This window comes from Triplophysa dalaica, chromosome 6, assembly GCF_015846415.1.
Source record: "Triplophysa dalaica isolate WHDGS20190420 chromosome 6, ASM1584641v1, whole genome shotgun sequence".
NCBI classification, from domain to species: domain Eukaryota; kingdom Metazoa; phylum Chordata; class Actinopteri; order Cypriniformes; family Nemacheilidae; genus Triplophysa; species Triplophysa dalaica.
This window is the reverse complement of record NC_079547.1, coordinates 18821042-18837851: the sequence shown is the minus strand read 5'-3', so window position 1 is coordinate 18837851 and position 16810 is coordinate 18821042. Positions and strand designations below refer to the sequence as shown.

The 16810-nt window shown below is 37.5% G+C and overlaps 1 protein-coding gene across 21 annotated transcripts in view; it reads right to left on the bottom strand.

The window, feature by feature from the left end:
* Positions 1-16810, bottom strand: part of dlg1a (discs large MAGUK scaffold protein 1a) — a 93904-nt gene that overhangs the window by 19815 nt on the left and 57279 nt on the right. For 15 of the 21 annotated variants that reach the window (XM_056751310.1, XM_056751311.1, XM_056751315.1 and 12 more), the window contains 9 exons: positions 12345-12398; positions 9869-9919; positions 9325-9449; positions 8774-8943; positions 8356-8492; positions 7714-7858; positions 5342-5468; positions 3061-3217; positions 2821-2923 (listed from right to left, as the gene is read on the bottom strand). In XM_056751310.1, the coding sequence (XP_056607288.1) occupies positions 2821-2923; positions 3061-3217; positions 5342-5468; positions 7714-7858; positions 8356-8492; positions 8774-8943; positions 9325-9449; positions 9869-9919; positions 12345-12398 (1069 nt within the window). Of the gene's footprint in view, positions 1-2820; positions 2924-3060; positions 3218-5341; positions 5469-7713; positions 7859-8355; positions 8493-8773; positions 8944-9324; positions 9450-9868; positions 9920-12344; positions 12399-12802; positions 12902-16810 lie in introns of all 21 variants that reach the window. The other 6 variants (XM_056751313.1, XM_056751316.1, XM_056751319.1 and 3 more) reach the window with 2 other exon arrangements.

Below are 16810 nucleotides of genomic sequence, written 5' to 3'. Positions count from 1 at the left end.
GTTTGGCATATATAGGAGAGCGGGACCGACAAAAGACTTTCTTGGGTCGCCGCAAGCGTACCTGCGCCACGTATCAGCGTGCCAACCACAGGGCCATCGGCGCTGACACAATTTTGGATTTTAAACATGTATTAGTAAATACTTAAAAAAACAGTGTCTGTTATGAATAAATGCTGTAGTGTTGTTTATTAGTCATGTTAATAAATGTAACAAACTAATAAAAACTTCTTGTAAATGTTATCGTTTCTCTTATCAATTATGGAGTAAATGTGACTTAATTTTCATGATATTCACCAATTTACACAAATGTAAATATTAAAAGTTATCTAATAATAACAAACAAAAAAGACAATTAAGGTCACAAAACCCACCGAAACCCATTGTGCCTCTTAGCAATGAAGTTTTGTATAATAGCTTACAAAAATAACTACACGGAGCCAGTGCGATGCTGAGCATCTCTGACTCAGAAGTGCACTCCTCCCTCCTCTCCACACAACCCGGATTGGTTTAACTTTCTGGTACTGAAAGCCAAATTGAAGGACAGAGCTGCTCAGTGCTGGCCGTGAATGTAAGAGCGTGACAGGAACAGGAAGCCAGGCTCAGGAGCCATGCTAGGACAACAGCTTTCACCAAACAGAGAGCAAGATACATAGACACACATACTCTCTCTAGGAGTGTGAAAGTATCTGAGAGAGACCCACATGGACTGGTTCAGAAGCTTAATTTAGACCCACCTTCACCATCCCCAGCCAAAGCCCTGGGAGGGTTATCTCCGCCCCATTGGTATTCTAATAAACACCACACCCAGGGCTACTGAGCAGAAGGTAAGCATGGCCAGGCTGGACACTACACCCGGGGTGAAGAGGCCAGCCTGCTCTGAGTCACGACAACAACACCACGCATCCATTTAGTGTAGGCACATGATGATTTATATGTTCTTATTGACATTTTGTAGTCAACATGAAACAAAAAATGACAAGATTAAGCAATGCTCAACTGTATTGCTATATTGTTTTTGGATCTATGTCACTCCCTTCTCTCTTACAAATCTTGATTTTGAGTTCTTCTACTGTACATCAACATATCTGTCCATACTGTAAGTGCTATTTACAATCTGTTATTGAAGAACTTTCCTATGGATACATACAACACCAACATTTAACCCACACAGAACAACATTTGTATTCTCTAATGCAGCTCAGAAATGTTCACTCAGCCCAACTGACCAGACCCAATTCTGATGTTAAAAAGAATCTAATGCATCAGGATTAATTCTCGACACATTTCAATACTTTACAAACAAGATGTACATTATAGAGCATAAAGCAGATTTAAGTCGATTAAAAAGATCTCTTGCTTTCAACTGAAACCAGAGTGCTATTGCCACAGAGTTTTTTTAACAACCCGACCTGCCATGCATGAAATAGCTTTCTGGTGTGCCCATCTATGAACAAATAAACATTCATAGCGTTCAGGCCACATTGCATATCATCAAGTGCTTCAACTAAAGCTAACCAGAGATTGCTTCTTTAAAGAGCTCCTCTCAAATAAAAGAGTGTGCAGATAGGACTAGTCTCCTATTTGGGAGAGTGAGGAATGAGCCTGAAGCTTGTCTAGATGTATAGCATCTGGCATTTAAAAAAAAAATAAAGGAAACATTTAACATGAATGAAAAAAACGAATTTCTTTGTTCTGTTGAATACAAAGGAAGATATTTTGAAGAATACAGGAAACCAAACAGAGGCATCACTGTCCATGTCTAGCTATGGTAGTCAATAGTGTTCCAGAACAGTTTGAATACAAACATCTTTAAAATGTTTTTCTATTCAGCAGAACAATGAAATTTATACAGATTGTGAACAACTTGAAAATAAGGCAATGATGAAAGTATTATTTTGAGGTGATCTATACCTTTAAAGTTTTTAGTGAAATTGAAAAAAGAAGAAATGTAACTTAATTCTAAGGCCTGAATAAACAAAATGAGATTTTTTTTGTAGGGTGCGTGTTAGCTTTGAGGCCTATGATGATATGCTTTGGATATGTGACCTGGACAACAAAACCAGTCTTATGGGTAATTTTTTCGAAATTAATATTTTTACATCATTTGAAAACTGAACAATTAAGCTTTCTATTGATTAATAGGTTGTTAGGATATGATAATATCTGTCGGAGATCTAACTGTTTAAATCTCTGGAAACTGAGGGTGCAAAGGATCAAAATTTTTGAGAAAATTGCCTTTGAAGTTAAAAATAAGAGGCAATGTTACTGGTCATCCACTCACAAAAATAATGTTTTGGGCAGGAAATTTACAAAATATCTTCATGGAAAATGATCCTTACTTAATATCCTAATGATGTTCGGCATAAAAGAAAAATCAATAATTTTGACCCATACAATGTATTTTAGGCTTTAACTTAAAATGTTCCCGTGCTACTTAAGAGAGATTTTGTGATCCAGGGTCACATATATGCATTTAAAATTGAAACCGAGCAAAAATTCTACTGACTCATTCTGTGCTACACAGATTACTTTCGTCACAACGTTTTCTAAAATAAAAAATATCCCTGTTCCTATCACAACCAACCCTAATGGGTAGTGATTTTACGAAAGTCCCCTGGTTACTTCAACAACAGAGACAAGCTATTTGATATATATCCCTAATTTGATATAAACCCAGCCTTCCTGTTCCAATAGAAAACAGCAGCACAAACAAGAAAACTGCGCTGATTGAGCAAAGCACATGTTCTTTACATCTTTCTGGTCATGTTTCATATCTCTTTGCTTAAAACACTGCAAAAACATACGAGTGCATCCACTCACCCTCAGGTCTGTACAGAGCCACAATTGTGACCGTCTGTCCTGCGTTCTTCAATGCCGCGGCCGCCTGTTCGTGAGTTGCGTTGCGTAGGTCCACCCCATTAACCTGCATCACACGTGAATTATAAATAACATGTTGCCCAGTACAATTATGCATGCCAACCAATGGATAATAAATTAAATGTTGAAGCAACATCTTGAAAACTAACAACGTTTCCTTGATAATTTATGTTATGTGCTTACAGAGATAATGCGGTCTCCTTTCCTCAGCTCTCCACACAGGTCTGCAGGCCCTCCTGCTAGGATGAAGGAGATGAATATTCCTTCTCCATCTTCTCCTCCTACAATGTTGAAGCCCAAACCCGTGGAGCCCCGATGTAAAACTATCTTCCTTGATTCCCTAAAAATAATGAATTGGCATTATCAGGTGAGAACACTTAAAATGAAGATGAAGAGCATCCAGTTGGAATAAGATTGGAATAAAAAATGAGGATGTACATTTATTTCTCACATGTCATTTTGAGCAGCCCCCCCCACCACACACATAAACATATTTCATTTCCCACTGCAAAAAGTACTTTTTTACTCAAGGGTGTATTTTCTTGACTTCATTGCCCCCTAGTGAGGAAAATATGAACATAAAACATAAACTTTTTTTACTCCTTTTTATTCCTTCAAATGTTTTTAAAGATGTGTAAATTTTCGACAATAACATATATAAATATATTCTTCCCTCATATTTTCAGTTTTTTAACCTACATACATTAAAACTTTCAAGAAAATGTTTGATAACTAAACTGTACATATATATATATATATATATATTAAATATATATAATAAGGAATGAATATTCAGTTTCTGCCCCTTGCTTGTAATACAAGAATGTAGAAATCCAAGTACATTTTGTCTTTTAGGAAACACAAACACATAACATGTCTATAATGAACCTTTGTTTCAGTACACTGTTATTTCCAAGAGGTTTATATATTTATGATTGGTTGAATTTTTTTTACTCTTTATGGCCACGAATACTGTAAACATTTCAAATGCAACATTCCTCAAATTATGCCACCAAAGCATACATTTTAAGAATAAAATCATAAGGTATCATCAACACATTTTTGTAACAGATTCAGTGTCACACAGTAATGGCGAATCACAGGAATATGTTTGCCTGGCCAATGACAGGTAGAGGGAATGTTAAAGAAACATGTCTGTTTGAAAATAACCATTATGGTTGCGATTCTCTTTCATGATGACAGTGGCAGAAAAATGACACACTTAAAATATCTGTGTGAAACTGAAATCAGATCGAAGTGGAACAGAATACTGCGAGTGCGCCTAGTGGCCTGTAGATGGCAGCACAGTCACTGCCTTGTTTGGTGTACCTTGGAATGTTTTCAAAACAAATCCCCCTCATCACTGTTTAAAGGGATGGTTCACCAAACTAATTGTCATTTACTCACTTTCATCTCTTTTGAGATTTCATTAGCATTTCATTAGTAAATTTCAATTTAAATGATTGCCTGAACTATTCTTTAACCGGGTATTTTAGAGATGTAAGTGCATCTGCCCTAATTTCAGTTATAATATGTTTTTATAAGCATCCTGTAGAATTAAGTCTAAATTTAAAGCTTATCAGATTTCCCAAAGTTGACTTCACAGATTGGATAGCCATATCATCATGCAAGCTTATGACGTAAGCGGCTGCTTGTTTTTACTGTCAACGTGACGTATTTGCTGCCTTGTCCGATAGGAAATAAATCCCGATTAGAGAGGATTAAACATGGTAAGGCACACCATTCAGTATGTGTGTGTCCCCGTGGAGCATCCTCTTTCGCCCAAATACGACCAAGATACAAGACCCGGGCACGGGCTCTCATAATGCTGCAGACAGGCAGATCTTACAAAATGACTAAACAAATTATGTCAATAAAAAGAACCGTTAACAACGCATGGCACTGCTGCTTTATCTTTAATATCTGGACTGGATTTGTGTCCAAAAGATGTCAATAGAGGCCAATGTTTTTAGGTTACAAATGTTACAGATGAGGTAAAAGGAAGTCATATAGGTTTGTTGTGACGTGAGGGTGAGAAAATAATTAAAGAATTACTGTCTTTAATCTTGGGAAAGGGCTTTGTAGTGTGGACTAAAAAAGCAGCCCGACTCTTTATGCAGAGAAAAGTATGCACTCACATCAACATTAACCTTGGGCATCTCCTGGGTAGAAAGATACTGAAGTAGAAGATATCTACACCAAAAGTATGAAGCTGTCTTCCCACTAGACTACACGTAATGGAATTTTAATAGCTGGCAATTTTAGTGATACTAAGAAAATGACTGTAGAAAAGAAAAGGCCTTTTACTCTCGAAGAGGAGTAAAAAAACGACAAGATCATGTTATGACCTGTATTCTCTTTCCCCTGAAGTAAAGGAGCATTTTGTGCTCTGGGAGGCCAATCATACCAAATATGACGGATGTCATCACTTTATGGACAAAGAAATGGGAAAGAAATGGCTCACCTTGTAAACTCATCATCTCCCAGCATGCCTTTTGAGACAGGAGAGTACCGTGATGGGGTGGCAGGGGTTAATGGCTGACTCAGATAGCTTTGGGTGCTGATATGGTTCTCCATGTGCTGCGAATATGCTATAACAAATGCATAGAAAGACGTGAGTTTTGTTGGCTTTGCACAGTCAACTCGCACGACTGAAAGCAGAATCTCAATATACATGCACAAGTCATAATTGATCAACATTATTAAAGTGATAGTTCACCCTCTGTCATCATCTACTCACCCTTTTGTCATTTCCAACCTGTATGACTTACTTTCTTCTGCAGAACACAAATGAAGATATTTTGAAGAATGTTGTCCACGCATTTCAGTTACTAACTTTCTTCAAAATATCATCTTTTGTGTTCTGCCGACAAAAGTAAGTCATACAGGTTTGAATTGACAAGTGGATGACTAAATTATGATAGAATTTCAATGACGTTTTTGGATGAACTTTACCTTTAATACATTTAAACACTTTAAGTACAGTAATTCTGTCACGTGTTGCATGGAGCAGTTTGTCACTTCGGACATCGACAACTCCAATTAATTCTCATAAAACGATCCTTCGCATGTCAAATCTCTATGTGGAGCCTGACAGGCTGATATGATGAATCGAAGCCGCTAATGAAATTGTTGTACAGGACAGTATATGTGCAGGTTTTATTATGCTGCTTTAAAATTCCCTCTCTGACACACACACGCACACACACAGTTTTTACGCATACTGAGGCTGGATTAGCTGTAGGAGGGGTCTGGCACTTCACGATTAAATGTGCTTTTGTCCTTCATGCCTTTAAGCCCTAATGACAGCATCCTTTCTCAGGATGTAATGCTGGGGATCTGGCCTATCTTTGGAATACCCGTGGAGCTACATTATTGTCTGCCATCACTCAGCACTTTTAGTCAATTTTAGTGGTGTTCCTCGTGAGTTCCTGCCCCTGTCAATACAAAGTGCTGCGTTCTATTTATGCAGTAAGTGAGCATGCACTCGAGTTAAGCACACGGCTTTAACACTTTGTCCAAAATAAAAATGCGGACATTTTTTAATCATCCTGATGTCATACTAAACCTAAATGCTTTGACTGGAAAAGAAAAGCTACATTTCTGATGAATCATATTAACTGTGAAAGTGAAAAACTTAAATGCATTACATTTTTTAGAAGATCTATTGACAGAATTGCAATATAATATACATTACTATGTATTCAGAGGTTTCAAAGACCTTACATAATGAAGTGTTATGTTTTATTTACCTGAAGATATGTGACCCTGTATCAAAAAAACAGTCTTAAGTAGCACAGGAACATTTTGAGTAAATGCCAAAAATAAAATTGAAATTGTATGGGTCGAAATTATAGATTTTTCTTTTCTTCCCAAAATCATTAGGATATTAAGGAAGGATCATGTTCCATTTAGCTATTTTGTGAGTTTCTTACTGCAAATATATCAAAACCTTATTTTTGTGAGTGGATGGCCTGCTACAGTGCCTCGGATTAAAAACATAAAATGCGATTTTCTCAATATTTAGATTTTTTGCACCCTCAGATTCTAGAGTTTTAAACAGAAGTATCTCCCCCATATATTGTCCTATCCTAATTCGCCAAGCCCTACATGGACAAACTGCTCTACAGACCGTATTTCGTAAACACGTTATCTACCTCAGCAAAAAGAAGTCAAAAAGTGCCAAGATGTTTGTCATGTGTCTGTTGCCATAATGCTCCAAAAGCGAGCGGGAGAGGTGGAGTGAGCCGTTGCAATTGGCCACCTCACCACTAATGCCGCTAATTTGCTTCTTTAAAATTCTGTCTTCTTCTCACATAATGCTTTAATTTTTTGGGACAGAGCCAGCTGATTTTCCCTACTCTTCACTACTGTCAATAACAACCCTGTATATCAGACCGCATATCCAGGTTACTGTATAGAGCTAGTGTAATCATATACAGTAGACTACATTTTACTTGTTTTACATAAATTGAATCGATGCTATTCTGAAAAGTCAGTTTTTTGTCTGGACTTCTTAACTGAAGCTGTAAGATAATACACATCATAAAATAGACTTAAATCAATACTTTATGTCCACGCACATACTGTATTTATGTTACAGGCAGTTATAAGTGGTCTAATGTACACTCAGACGGTCATTATTACAAAAAATATTTTAGGGTGATACATGTTCCTGTTATTTTACCTATAATTTACGGCTGTAATGTACATTATTCCTTACATACTGAGTAGCACACAAAGCATCCCTGTCAATAAAAAAAACGTTGTTTTACAGCCGATATGAATTAATGGTTTCATTTTTGGATCAATTTAAATCAACTTAAGAGCACTTACAGCTGGTGACATCGGGAGGAACGTAGCTTTCATTCATAAAGACACTGGTGGGTTTTGCCACTTTTAAATAAACAACATCGGGGGTGTTTTTCAAGGCAGTCACAGCATCTTCGTGAGTGACCTCTTCAAGGCAAGCAGCATTGACCTGCACACAAGCACATAACATGAATCAACAAATAAAGATATAGAAACTGAGATTCTGTAAAGTGACAGTTCACCCAAAAAGAAAAATTCTGTCATCATTTGCTCACCCTCAGGTTGTTCCAAACCTGTATACTTTTCTATGTTCTGATGAACACAAATGAAGATATTTGTAAGAATGTCAGTAACCAAAAAGATCTTATCCGGCTTTACTGCCATAGCAGGAAAAATAAATACTATGGGAGTCAATGGGGGATGAGAGCGGTTTAGTTAGGGACACTCTTGACTGTTCAGCAGAAATGTAACCAGGTTTGGAACATTCTGAGGGTGAATTAATGGAGGACAGAATTTTCATTTTTGGATGAACTGTCCCGTTAATATGTAACAATAGGAATACATTTATATATTACCATATGTATGCAGGAAACACAGAAATATATAGATTTCTCAGTTCATCGTCTATTGTTACTCTATAAATAGACAACTTCATTTTTTACTTACAGCCAAAAGTTTATCCCCAATCTGTAACCGTCCATCTTTGTGGGCAGCTCCCCCCTCAATGATTTTGGTGATATAAATACTGTTGTCCCCGGGAACATGTTGGTTTCCAAGTCCTCCAGCTATACTGAAACCTAGACCTACCGTAGATAGAATTTGGGTGGGAAGTTAGCACAGACATATACATACAGTAAAAGAAAATAGACTGTAACTGTAAGTCTTCATTTTGACGTGTGTGAATGAAAACTCTCTTGTCGTGTGAAAGAAGGAGCAGTGCATTGCTACATACATGTCAATAAATGTGGTATAAACTGTATTTCCTGTTTGTGCAAATATTTCAATATTGTTATCTTAATGATGTAAATTCCCTAATGTGAATTACAGCGATTACACATCAGAAGAAGATGAAAGTTGTCTTTACCTTTAGGACCTTTTACCAGCTTTACTTCCATTATTTTCTCTGTGCTGGCTTTTCTTCTCCTGACATAAAGTCTGACAATGCAGCCTGCCTCCTTTAGCGCCTCCACAGCGTTGCTGTGAGTTACGTCTCTCACGTCTACATCATTAACCCGCAGTATACAGTCATTAACTCTGCAGAGAGAACGAGTGAAAGAGAACTCACTAAACAGTCAAAAGAAAGCATTACAACATAACAAAGAGAAAATTCTGTAAATTCTGCTGACAGCGTCACTTCATAAGGACAATGATGCAAAAAGTCCCAAAACACTCCTGAACACAATTTGCACATCACAAATCCCATTTCTGTGGGTCGGTTTCGAGTGTTGGATTGTGGAGGACGTGCTAATATCACATGTATTCTTTAAAATGATAAATATCATAATGAAAATAGTATAAATTAAAAATGGAAAATATTAATGATTCATTTATAAAACATACTGTGCTGCTATTTCAGTCCATCTGGTTCTACTAGACGACGGGTGATACTGTAAGTGGTACTGTAAGGCGTCTCACCTGAGTCTGCAGTCCTGTGCAGCAGCTCCTCCCGGGATGATCTTTGTGATAAAGATGCTTGGGTCCTCGCCGATATGGGGGTTATCGGTACCGCCTGCAATACTGAAACCCAGGCCTGAGTTCCCCTAAAAGGAGAAAAAAATAGACCTTTATGCAAAACGATTATTAAAAAAAGGTAAAATACAAAGACATAAAAGGAGAAGGAGCCAAAAACTTTTGGGCAGTTGATTTGCTACTTTATAGTAAGTTTTGACCAAATGTGTCATTGGGCGTTTACACCGAAAGCTATAACCCTGCCCCGTTCAACAATCAAAACCCGTCTAACCTCCTTCTCAGCTATTTAAACTTATAATTTCTTCACTAACATATCTTTCATTGTGCTTTTAAATTTCATTGTGCAGATTTATTTCATCAAAATCATATCTTTAAATATTATGAAATACATATTTTCATGATTAGAGTGATGAATTGTACTGTTAACCCTTACTGACATTTTAAAAGCATGCTAATTTCTTATGTCTTGTCAGAGCGCCTATAATCGTACCCGTTCAAGTGTAATTTCCTCATATTCATAATCGGCTTCTGTTCCATTCACCTGAAAGATATAAGCAAAAGAATTTGATCATTAAACTGAACAATGTCAAAATGCATAATGTTAGACACGACCCTTACCATTAGTGCCAGTATTAGTATAATTCTTCAAGATCACAACACTAATAACAGGTCTATAGTTGAATTTTAAATATGCTTATAACATTTAATTTGTCCGATTTGGAATACATATTATTGTGAACCAGTTATAGTTTTACAACAAAGAAAACACTTTGCAAGAATCATACGGTAAAAAAAAATTCGGTTATAATATTGAATTAAAAATTGGATTTGTTGAATAAGAAAATATATTAATTTTATGAACTATTTGATATAAAAGTAAAACAAACAAAGCAGCAAATGAAAAGAGAAACAGCAATATCAGTTAACAGCCCTTGTACTGTAAAATCATATGCACGTACAATATCAACACGAGTAACCCGGTTTGGAAAACCTTCAGTATCACTTTCTCTTCTCTTTCCATGCATCTTATACATTTCACCTCTTCTCAGCCTGTTTAGCATCAATACTCAGACTAGTATCTCTTGCCCATTACTATGTATATCAGTCGGACAGCCAAGGGACAGCAACCAAATCCACACAGATGCTAGCTGTCAGCTAAAAACCATTTAGAAGAACACGGGTCTGGAAAAGAAGTATTCAAATAAACTGGATCTCGAAATGTAGCCACAAGACTTCAACATTATACACGCTGGTTTAAAACTGCTTGCTGGCCTTGTCTGTGACAGTTTCATCCAGTCCTGTCAATGTCATGACCAGGTCACGCCATGCAAAATAAGTAAACCCATGAACTTTTACATGGTGCAGGTAATGGTACCAGATAGAGTCAGTTTACATGGAGAAAACTTCAATTGGAGAAAATGGATCAGTAATGTATAAACAGCACTCTAGCTCATCTACTTACAACATAAGTCCCGTCTCAAACAATAAACTGTTCATAATTCATGTAGGTTATTCAACTAAAATGTACCGTGGCCGAGAAGTGCAAAACAATACAACAAGTTGCAAAACAAAAGCAAAATCCAAATGACAAATCTGAAAACACAACAACAATTTGGAAAATAAAAGTATGTCAGAAACCACATCGACAAGTCTGCAAACAAAACGACAAGACAGAAAAAAAAAATATGTTTACCAATCAAAAAGTTATGTATTGTCCCAAGAAAGAAAAGTGTAAGGGAAAAAGCAAAGAATTTAAAACTGAGTTTAAATTATTGATAAAATTTGCACAAAACAGGGGGGTTTTACTATCCTGTCCATGATGCCAATATACTCCCGCTATGTACATTGCAAATGCATGAGGTGCTCTGATCGAGATCTTTTTTCATTCCTTTAGCTAAGGTTCACAGATATAAAAGAAAAATCCTCTCCACTTCTCAAAAAAACTGGTAGGGGCAGTCCGGCCAACATCAGCCTCAGCACCACAGCTTGCATTGGGTTCTTCTCTTAAGCTTCTGAGCGGCACTCTGACTAAAAGTTTTCTATCTCTCTTTTTTTGTAACCGCTATAGAAAATAACACTGGTGCTGAGGGGCGGGGATAGGGAGCGGGGCATTCACATAAATACTGATCCTGCTCAATACAGAATTACACTCCAAGCATGCCATTTTCATCAACTCTTGATATGATCTCACTGCATGTTATTTATATGCATTGAATGTAATTCCATTGAAAATAGGCTGTACATAAACCTGAATGATGATGCAACGGATTACTTTAGTACTGCATGTATAGCCACAAACAATCAAACATAGGGATCAGTGCCAATACGAGCATTTACACAATCAATATCAAGCTCTTACTACAGAATATCTTCACTGTCGGACTGAAAGCTTGGACTGTATTTCCCAAACTGCCACTACAGGAAAGTAAAAAAAAATTTTTCAACATTGTGTTTTCAAAGTTGACAAGCTATTCTTTTAATGCCATTTGGAAAGTCCACAAATTGTTTCATTACAGGCTATGTTTTTGCTTAATTCTGTTAAAATATCTATAGGTATCAGAATGATGGAGACAGTGTTTAATGAAGGTTGACTGAAGTAACCCCAGCATGCTATTGGCACTGGATGTAAGGATTATACAGTATGAAGCTGCTGAGAACGAGAGACGAACAGGCTTGAAGAAGTGTCACGGGACCTTGATAAATGTCTACCACGTTACATCTCAAAGCCTCAGTTCAGATTGTGAAAACTCCATGACATGTAAAGTCACTTATATCTTAACCTGGATAACTAGGAGCTGGAAAAAGACTACGCTTCAAAATAACAACATTTTCTCATGATAAGCAGAAACCTCAACAAGAAGAGAAATGAACACAGCTGATTATATACAAGATGAATATTCTGTACCAATGAAACTCTTCAGCAAGTGTAATAAAAGAAGAGATGGGACTCTTTCATATAGACTTACATAGGGCGATGTGTCAAGGCTTTCTGTGTTTACCACCACCGGTGCTGGGCTTGCCTGCAAAAGAGACACATGTTAATATTTTCCACAGACATGAAGCATAACAACTGTGTACATGGCTTTTTCTCCTTAACCATAACCAAACAGGATTATAATTAAAAACATTCAATATAAAACCATCATCACTTACTCTTGGCATGCTGATACAGTATTACTCTGATATTTGCAAGAGATTAACAGCAAAGACTTTCCATACACAGCACATCACGCTGCAGAATACGCAATACAGAGGCATAACAAGCCGACGCAAACCTAATCCTTATGCAAGCATGTACCGTATAGCACACTTCACTTGCACAACGCAACAATTGCGCATCAGCGATATAGCGTGCATTCTCCCGTCAAACTCAAGAAGACCGTCGTTGAGATGGGTGGAGTAAAAACATGAGGAAAAAAAAGACCTGTGACGTGGGTGCAGGAATGGCAGTGGTCTCGGCTGGGACGGGTGAGATAGGGATCACAGGGATTATGGGAGGAGAGGGAGGAATGACATCTGCCTGCTAAACAATGACAGTGGGGGTCAGAGGTCAGCAATGCTGATTTTTCATAAGATCTCCTGTAACTCAGATTTACATAAACATAAGATAGAAATGGAAATAGAAGAGATGGTAATGTGACTATGATAACCAAACAACAAAAATCACACAAAATCGTAAAAAAAAGGTACATTAAAGGATAGTTTCACCCCAAAATTACAATTCTGTAATAATTTATATACCCCTTTGTCATTCGAAACCTGTATATCACTCTTTCTTCAGTGGAAGTTATTTTGAAAAATGTCTGGTCATTTTGTGTGGATACAATGGAAGTCAATGAGGGACAAAGATGTTTGGTTGCCAGCATTCTTTAAAATATCTTCTTTTGTGTTCTGTAGAAGAAAGAAAGTCATACCAGTTTGAAATAACATGAGAGGGGAAAGTAATGGTGAACTATCCCTTTAAGACTCCTCTTTAAATGGCCTTTAAGTTTATTAAGCAAATTCAGATAATCATAAACATGCAATAATGTATGTTTTACGTATAAACCTTCAAGCATTAAGTGTACAAAAATAAAAATTGAATAATACAATACCGAAAGGAACTTGATAGTAAACAATAATTTTATCTAACAGGAAAATACTAAAAAAGACAAAAAATAGACAAACAGAAAGAACATTTACAGGAAGAAACTTTATCGACAAACAGTGTGATAGAATCAGCATCAGTGTATACTGTAAAATGTGTGCATGTGGTAAGCAGCAGCAGTTATTTTTATTAGGTTATGCTATTTACCTCAGGAATGTTTATGGCTGCATCACATACTGTAGGGAAAAAGCAAGATGACGCCGACGCAACCATAGATTAGGAAAACATTTTCACATCTTAAAATGTGTTGCATAACAGTAGAGTTTCAAATCATCAAAGCTGCATCAGTCAGATAATAAATACAGGCATAAGCAAAAGTTAAGATTATATTGATTAGATACATAATTTGTGTTATGTTTATGGATATTTCTATCAAAGTGAGGACTAAAACACGCACATCAATCTCAAATGGGTGCTCGACCAAGAGCATAAATCCAAGTAGTAACAAAAATGGGCACACCAGAGCTCCAAGAATATAAAAAATACTTTATCATTTAAAATACTTTCACATCGCGCGTGACGTTTTGAGCGCGCAAGCTCTTCATCAGACCTCTGAATGTAATCGTGTGTTGGTGTGGTTCCTGCAAAAACATTCTGGAGAATTCCAAAACTGCTGTTTTTATTGTACAGGCAATTTGAGGAATTTCATTTTAGGGCTATCACTCAAATTTCATCATCTTGAACGTATATATTAAAACATTCTGTTCTACTTAAACTCATCTGAAAAACAATTCACATTGACCGTGGACTGCACTGACAGGATCTGACGCAAGCACTATCTATGGGAGCTCAGCAGATTCCAACTCTACAGGAGCGAGAGTCAGGGCTGTCATCCGCTTAAACTGGGATCTGGCTGTCTGTGTCAGCATTCCCAAACAAAGGCGATCTGATCCACAGCCGTTCATCCAAGCATCATACACATGGCCAGAGGAGACGGATATTCAGTTACAACAGTCCAGTTCACCCATGCACTCAACTGTTACTACAGTAAATATTACGATGGGTTTGTGTTTCACTAACCCCTAGACTCAAGGTTATGGCTGAGATCTGAGATTACGGTGCACACTATGGTAACGTTTTAAATGGGTGACACCCCCAAAATCACATATTTAAGCGCATTATTCTGGGAACATTGCTTAGTTTAACTTATATAAGAATATATATATATATACTGCATGCTATTATGGATGTGGTACAGTAGTCATGGTCTGTGATCTCGGAGTTAAAATTAGAATCAATCGTTAGTATTGATCAGAGTGACTGGTTCAGAGTTGAGTCTAAAACTCCCACCGATGTCTCAAATAAAAAATAGTTCAAAACCTCCCACACCTAAAACCTCATCATAAAGATTTCATAAATAAAATAAATCATTCACTTATAAAAAAAAAGGGTTAGGACGATGTTATCAGGACCTTTATAAGGCATAAGGAATAATAGAAAACAATCACATGTTTACAACATCGCAAAGGTTTCAATAACCTTACATTACATCACCATAGCAGTATGTGTAAGAAACACATAAACAAACTGCACAAAATTGAAGACAAACATGAATTAAAGGTGCTTTAAACCTTTTAACAAGTTCCCATGTGCAATTATAACTATAACAACAATAACTCTGAAGTGGACAGTACACCCAAAAAATAAAAACACAGTCATTATTTATTTACCCTCATGTCATTCTAAACCTGTATATGAACCTTTCTTCTGCGGAACATAAAGGAAGCGATTTTGAGAAATGTCTCATGGGTTTTGTGACCATACAATAGAACGTTCTTAAAAATATTGTCTTTTGTACTCCACAGAAGAAAGAAAGTCATACAAGTTTGAAATGACATATGGGCGAGTAAATAATGAAACAAAATCATTTTGGGGTGAACTATCCCATTAAGGGACATCCATATCAACGCAATATAACATCTTTCAGACTATTTCTTATCAAATCAGAGTCTATGAAACAACAAAACTACCTCCAACAACCAACCCCAATTTCCTCTCACAGTGCAATCTCTTAATTCTGGGACACATACCTTATCCAACGAAAACGTGCCCCAAGTATTGCCAAGCAACAAGCCACTGGCAGAAGCTCTAACTTTGGCTCTGCTTTTGGTGGGGCTCTTTTTGACACTGTCCCTCAGGTTGGTGAACTTGCCTCTGCTCTTGGTGAAGGTTGGGAGCGTGCAGGAGCTGTACTGTGGAACCCTGTGGGATCCCAGTGGAGTCTGCTGAAGGTCAAGCAGGGTGGGTGAAGACAGGTGAGGCAGCGGCGGATGCTGCTGTTGGTATAGATGATGGTGAAAATGTTGATGGAACTGGGGTTGTCTCTGCGTTCTGTTCAGCGTACCGTGCAAGTGTCCAACTGTTTGGTGCATTCTAGGATGGTTGCAGTTTACCAACTCTGGCAAACCGGTCCGACAGTCCATGTAAGCACCACAGCAGTATTCATGGTTGTGGCAGTAGGCGTTCATTATTTTCTGAGCAAAGCGGACTAGCACGCTGATGCTTAGATTGAAAATGCAGCCGGCAAAATGATGTGGTAAGAGAGAGGACACACCGTGGTTGTAAATCCAGTCTTTTTCTCTTGGCTCCACTCTATCGGTCTCTTTCTGCCTCACTCGCTCTCATCCCCCTGCACTTGCACGCCAATTAATGAGCTCCAATGGGCACTGCACATGACAGCGCACGGTCCCTTCAGCAGGCATGAATAATCAATGCTCCATTCTTGATTTCAGCATCGGCGTCCGCTGCTTGTTTAGGACGATTCCTGCACTTCACTTTTTGAACAACAGCGGATTTGCACCCTGCACATCTGATTCACGAGGCTTTTGTAGTCTGATTCGCTCTTCAAAGCATTAACACGGGTCACAAAGTGATGGGCCACAGCGGATAAACGCAATCTCTTTTAGATGCTTAGCAAATGGGCCTGCGCTGTGTTTCAGAGCATGATGGTGGAGGACATAAGGAGATCCTTGCGCTGACCTTAGTTCACCATAACTGTTCACAACAAATCCACAGTTATTTGCAATGTATGGTTTTACACACAGTTCTGTGTTATTTACAGTAAGCCCTTCAGTGCTGACAGCTGGATGATGGTTGTTTATTTAAGCCTATAGGTTTCAACCGAGGAACACGATAGATATGCTGTAGGCTGTGTGGTTTAATCACTTGAGTAATCAAATATGGCAACCCTATATGAATATTGTTCAAATATACTGTACAGTCTCAAAGTTTCATTTAGTTTCTTATAAATTATGAAAACTATTGCTATAAAGTAAAAGAAGCATA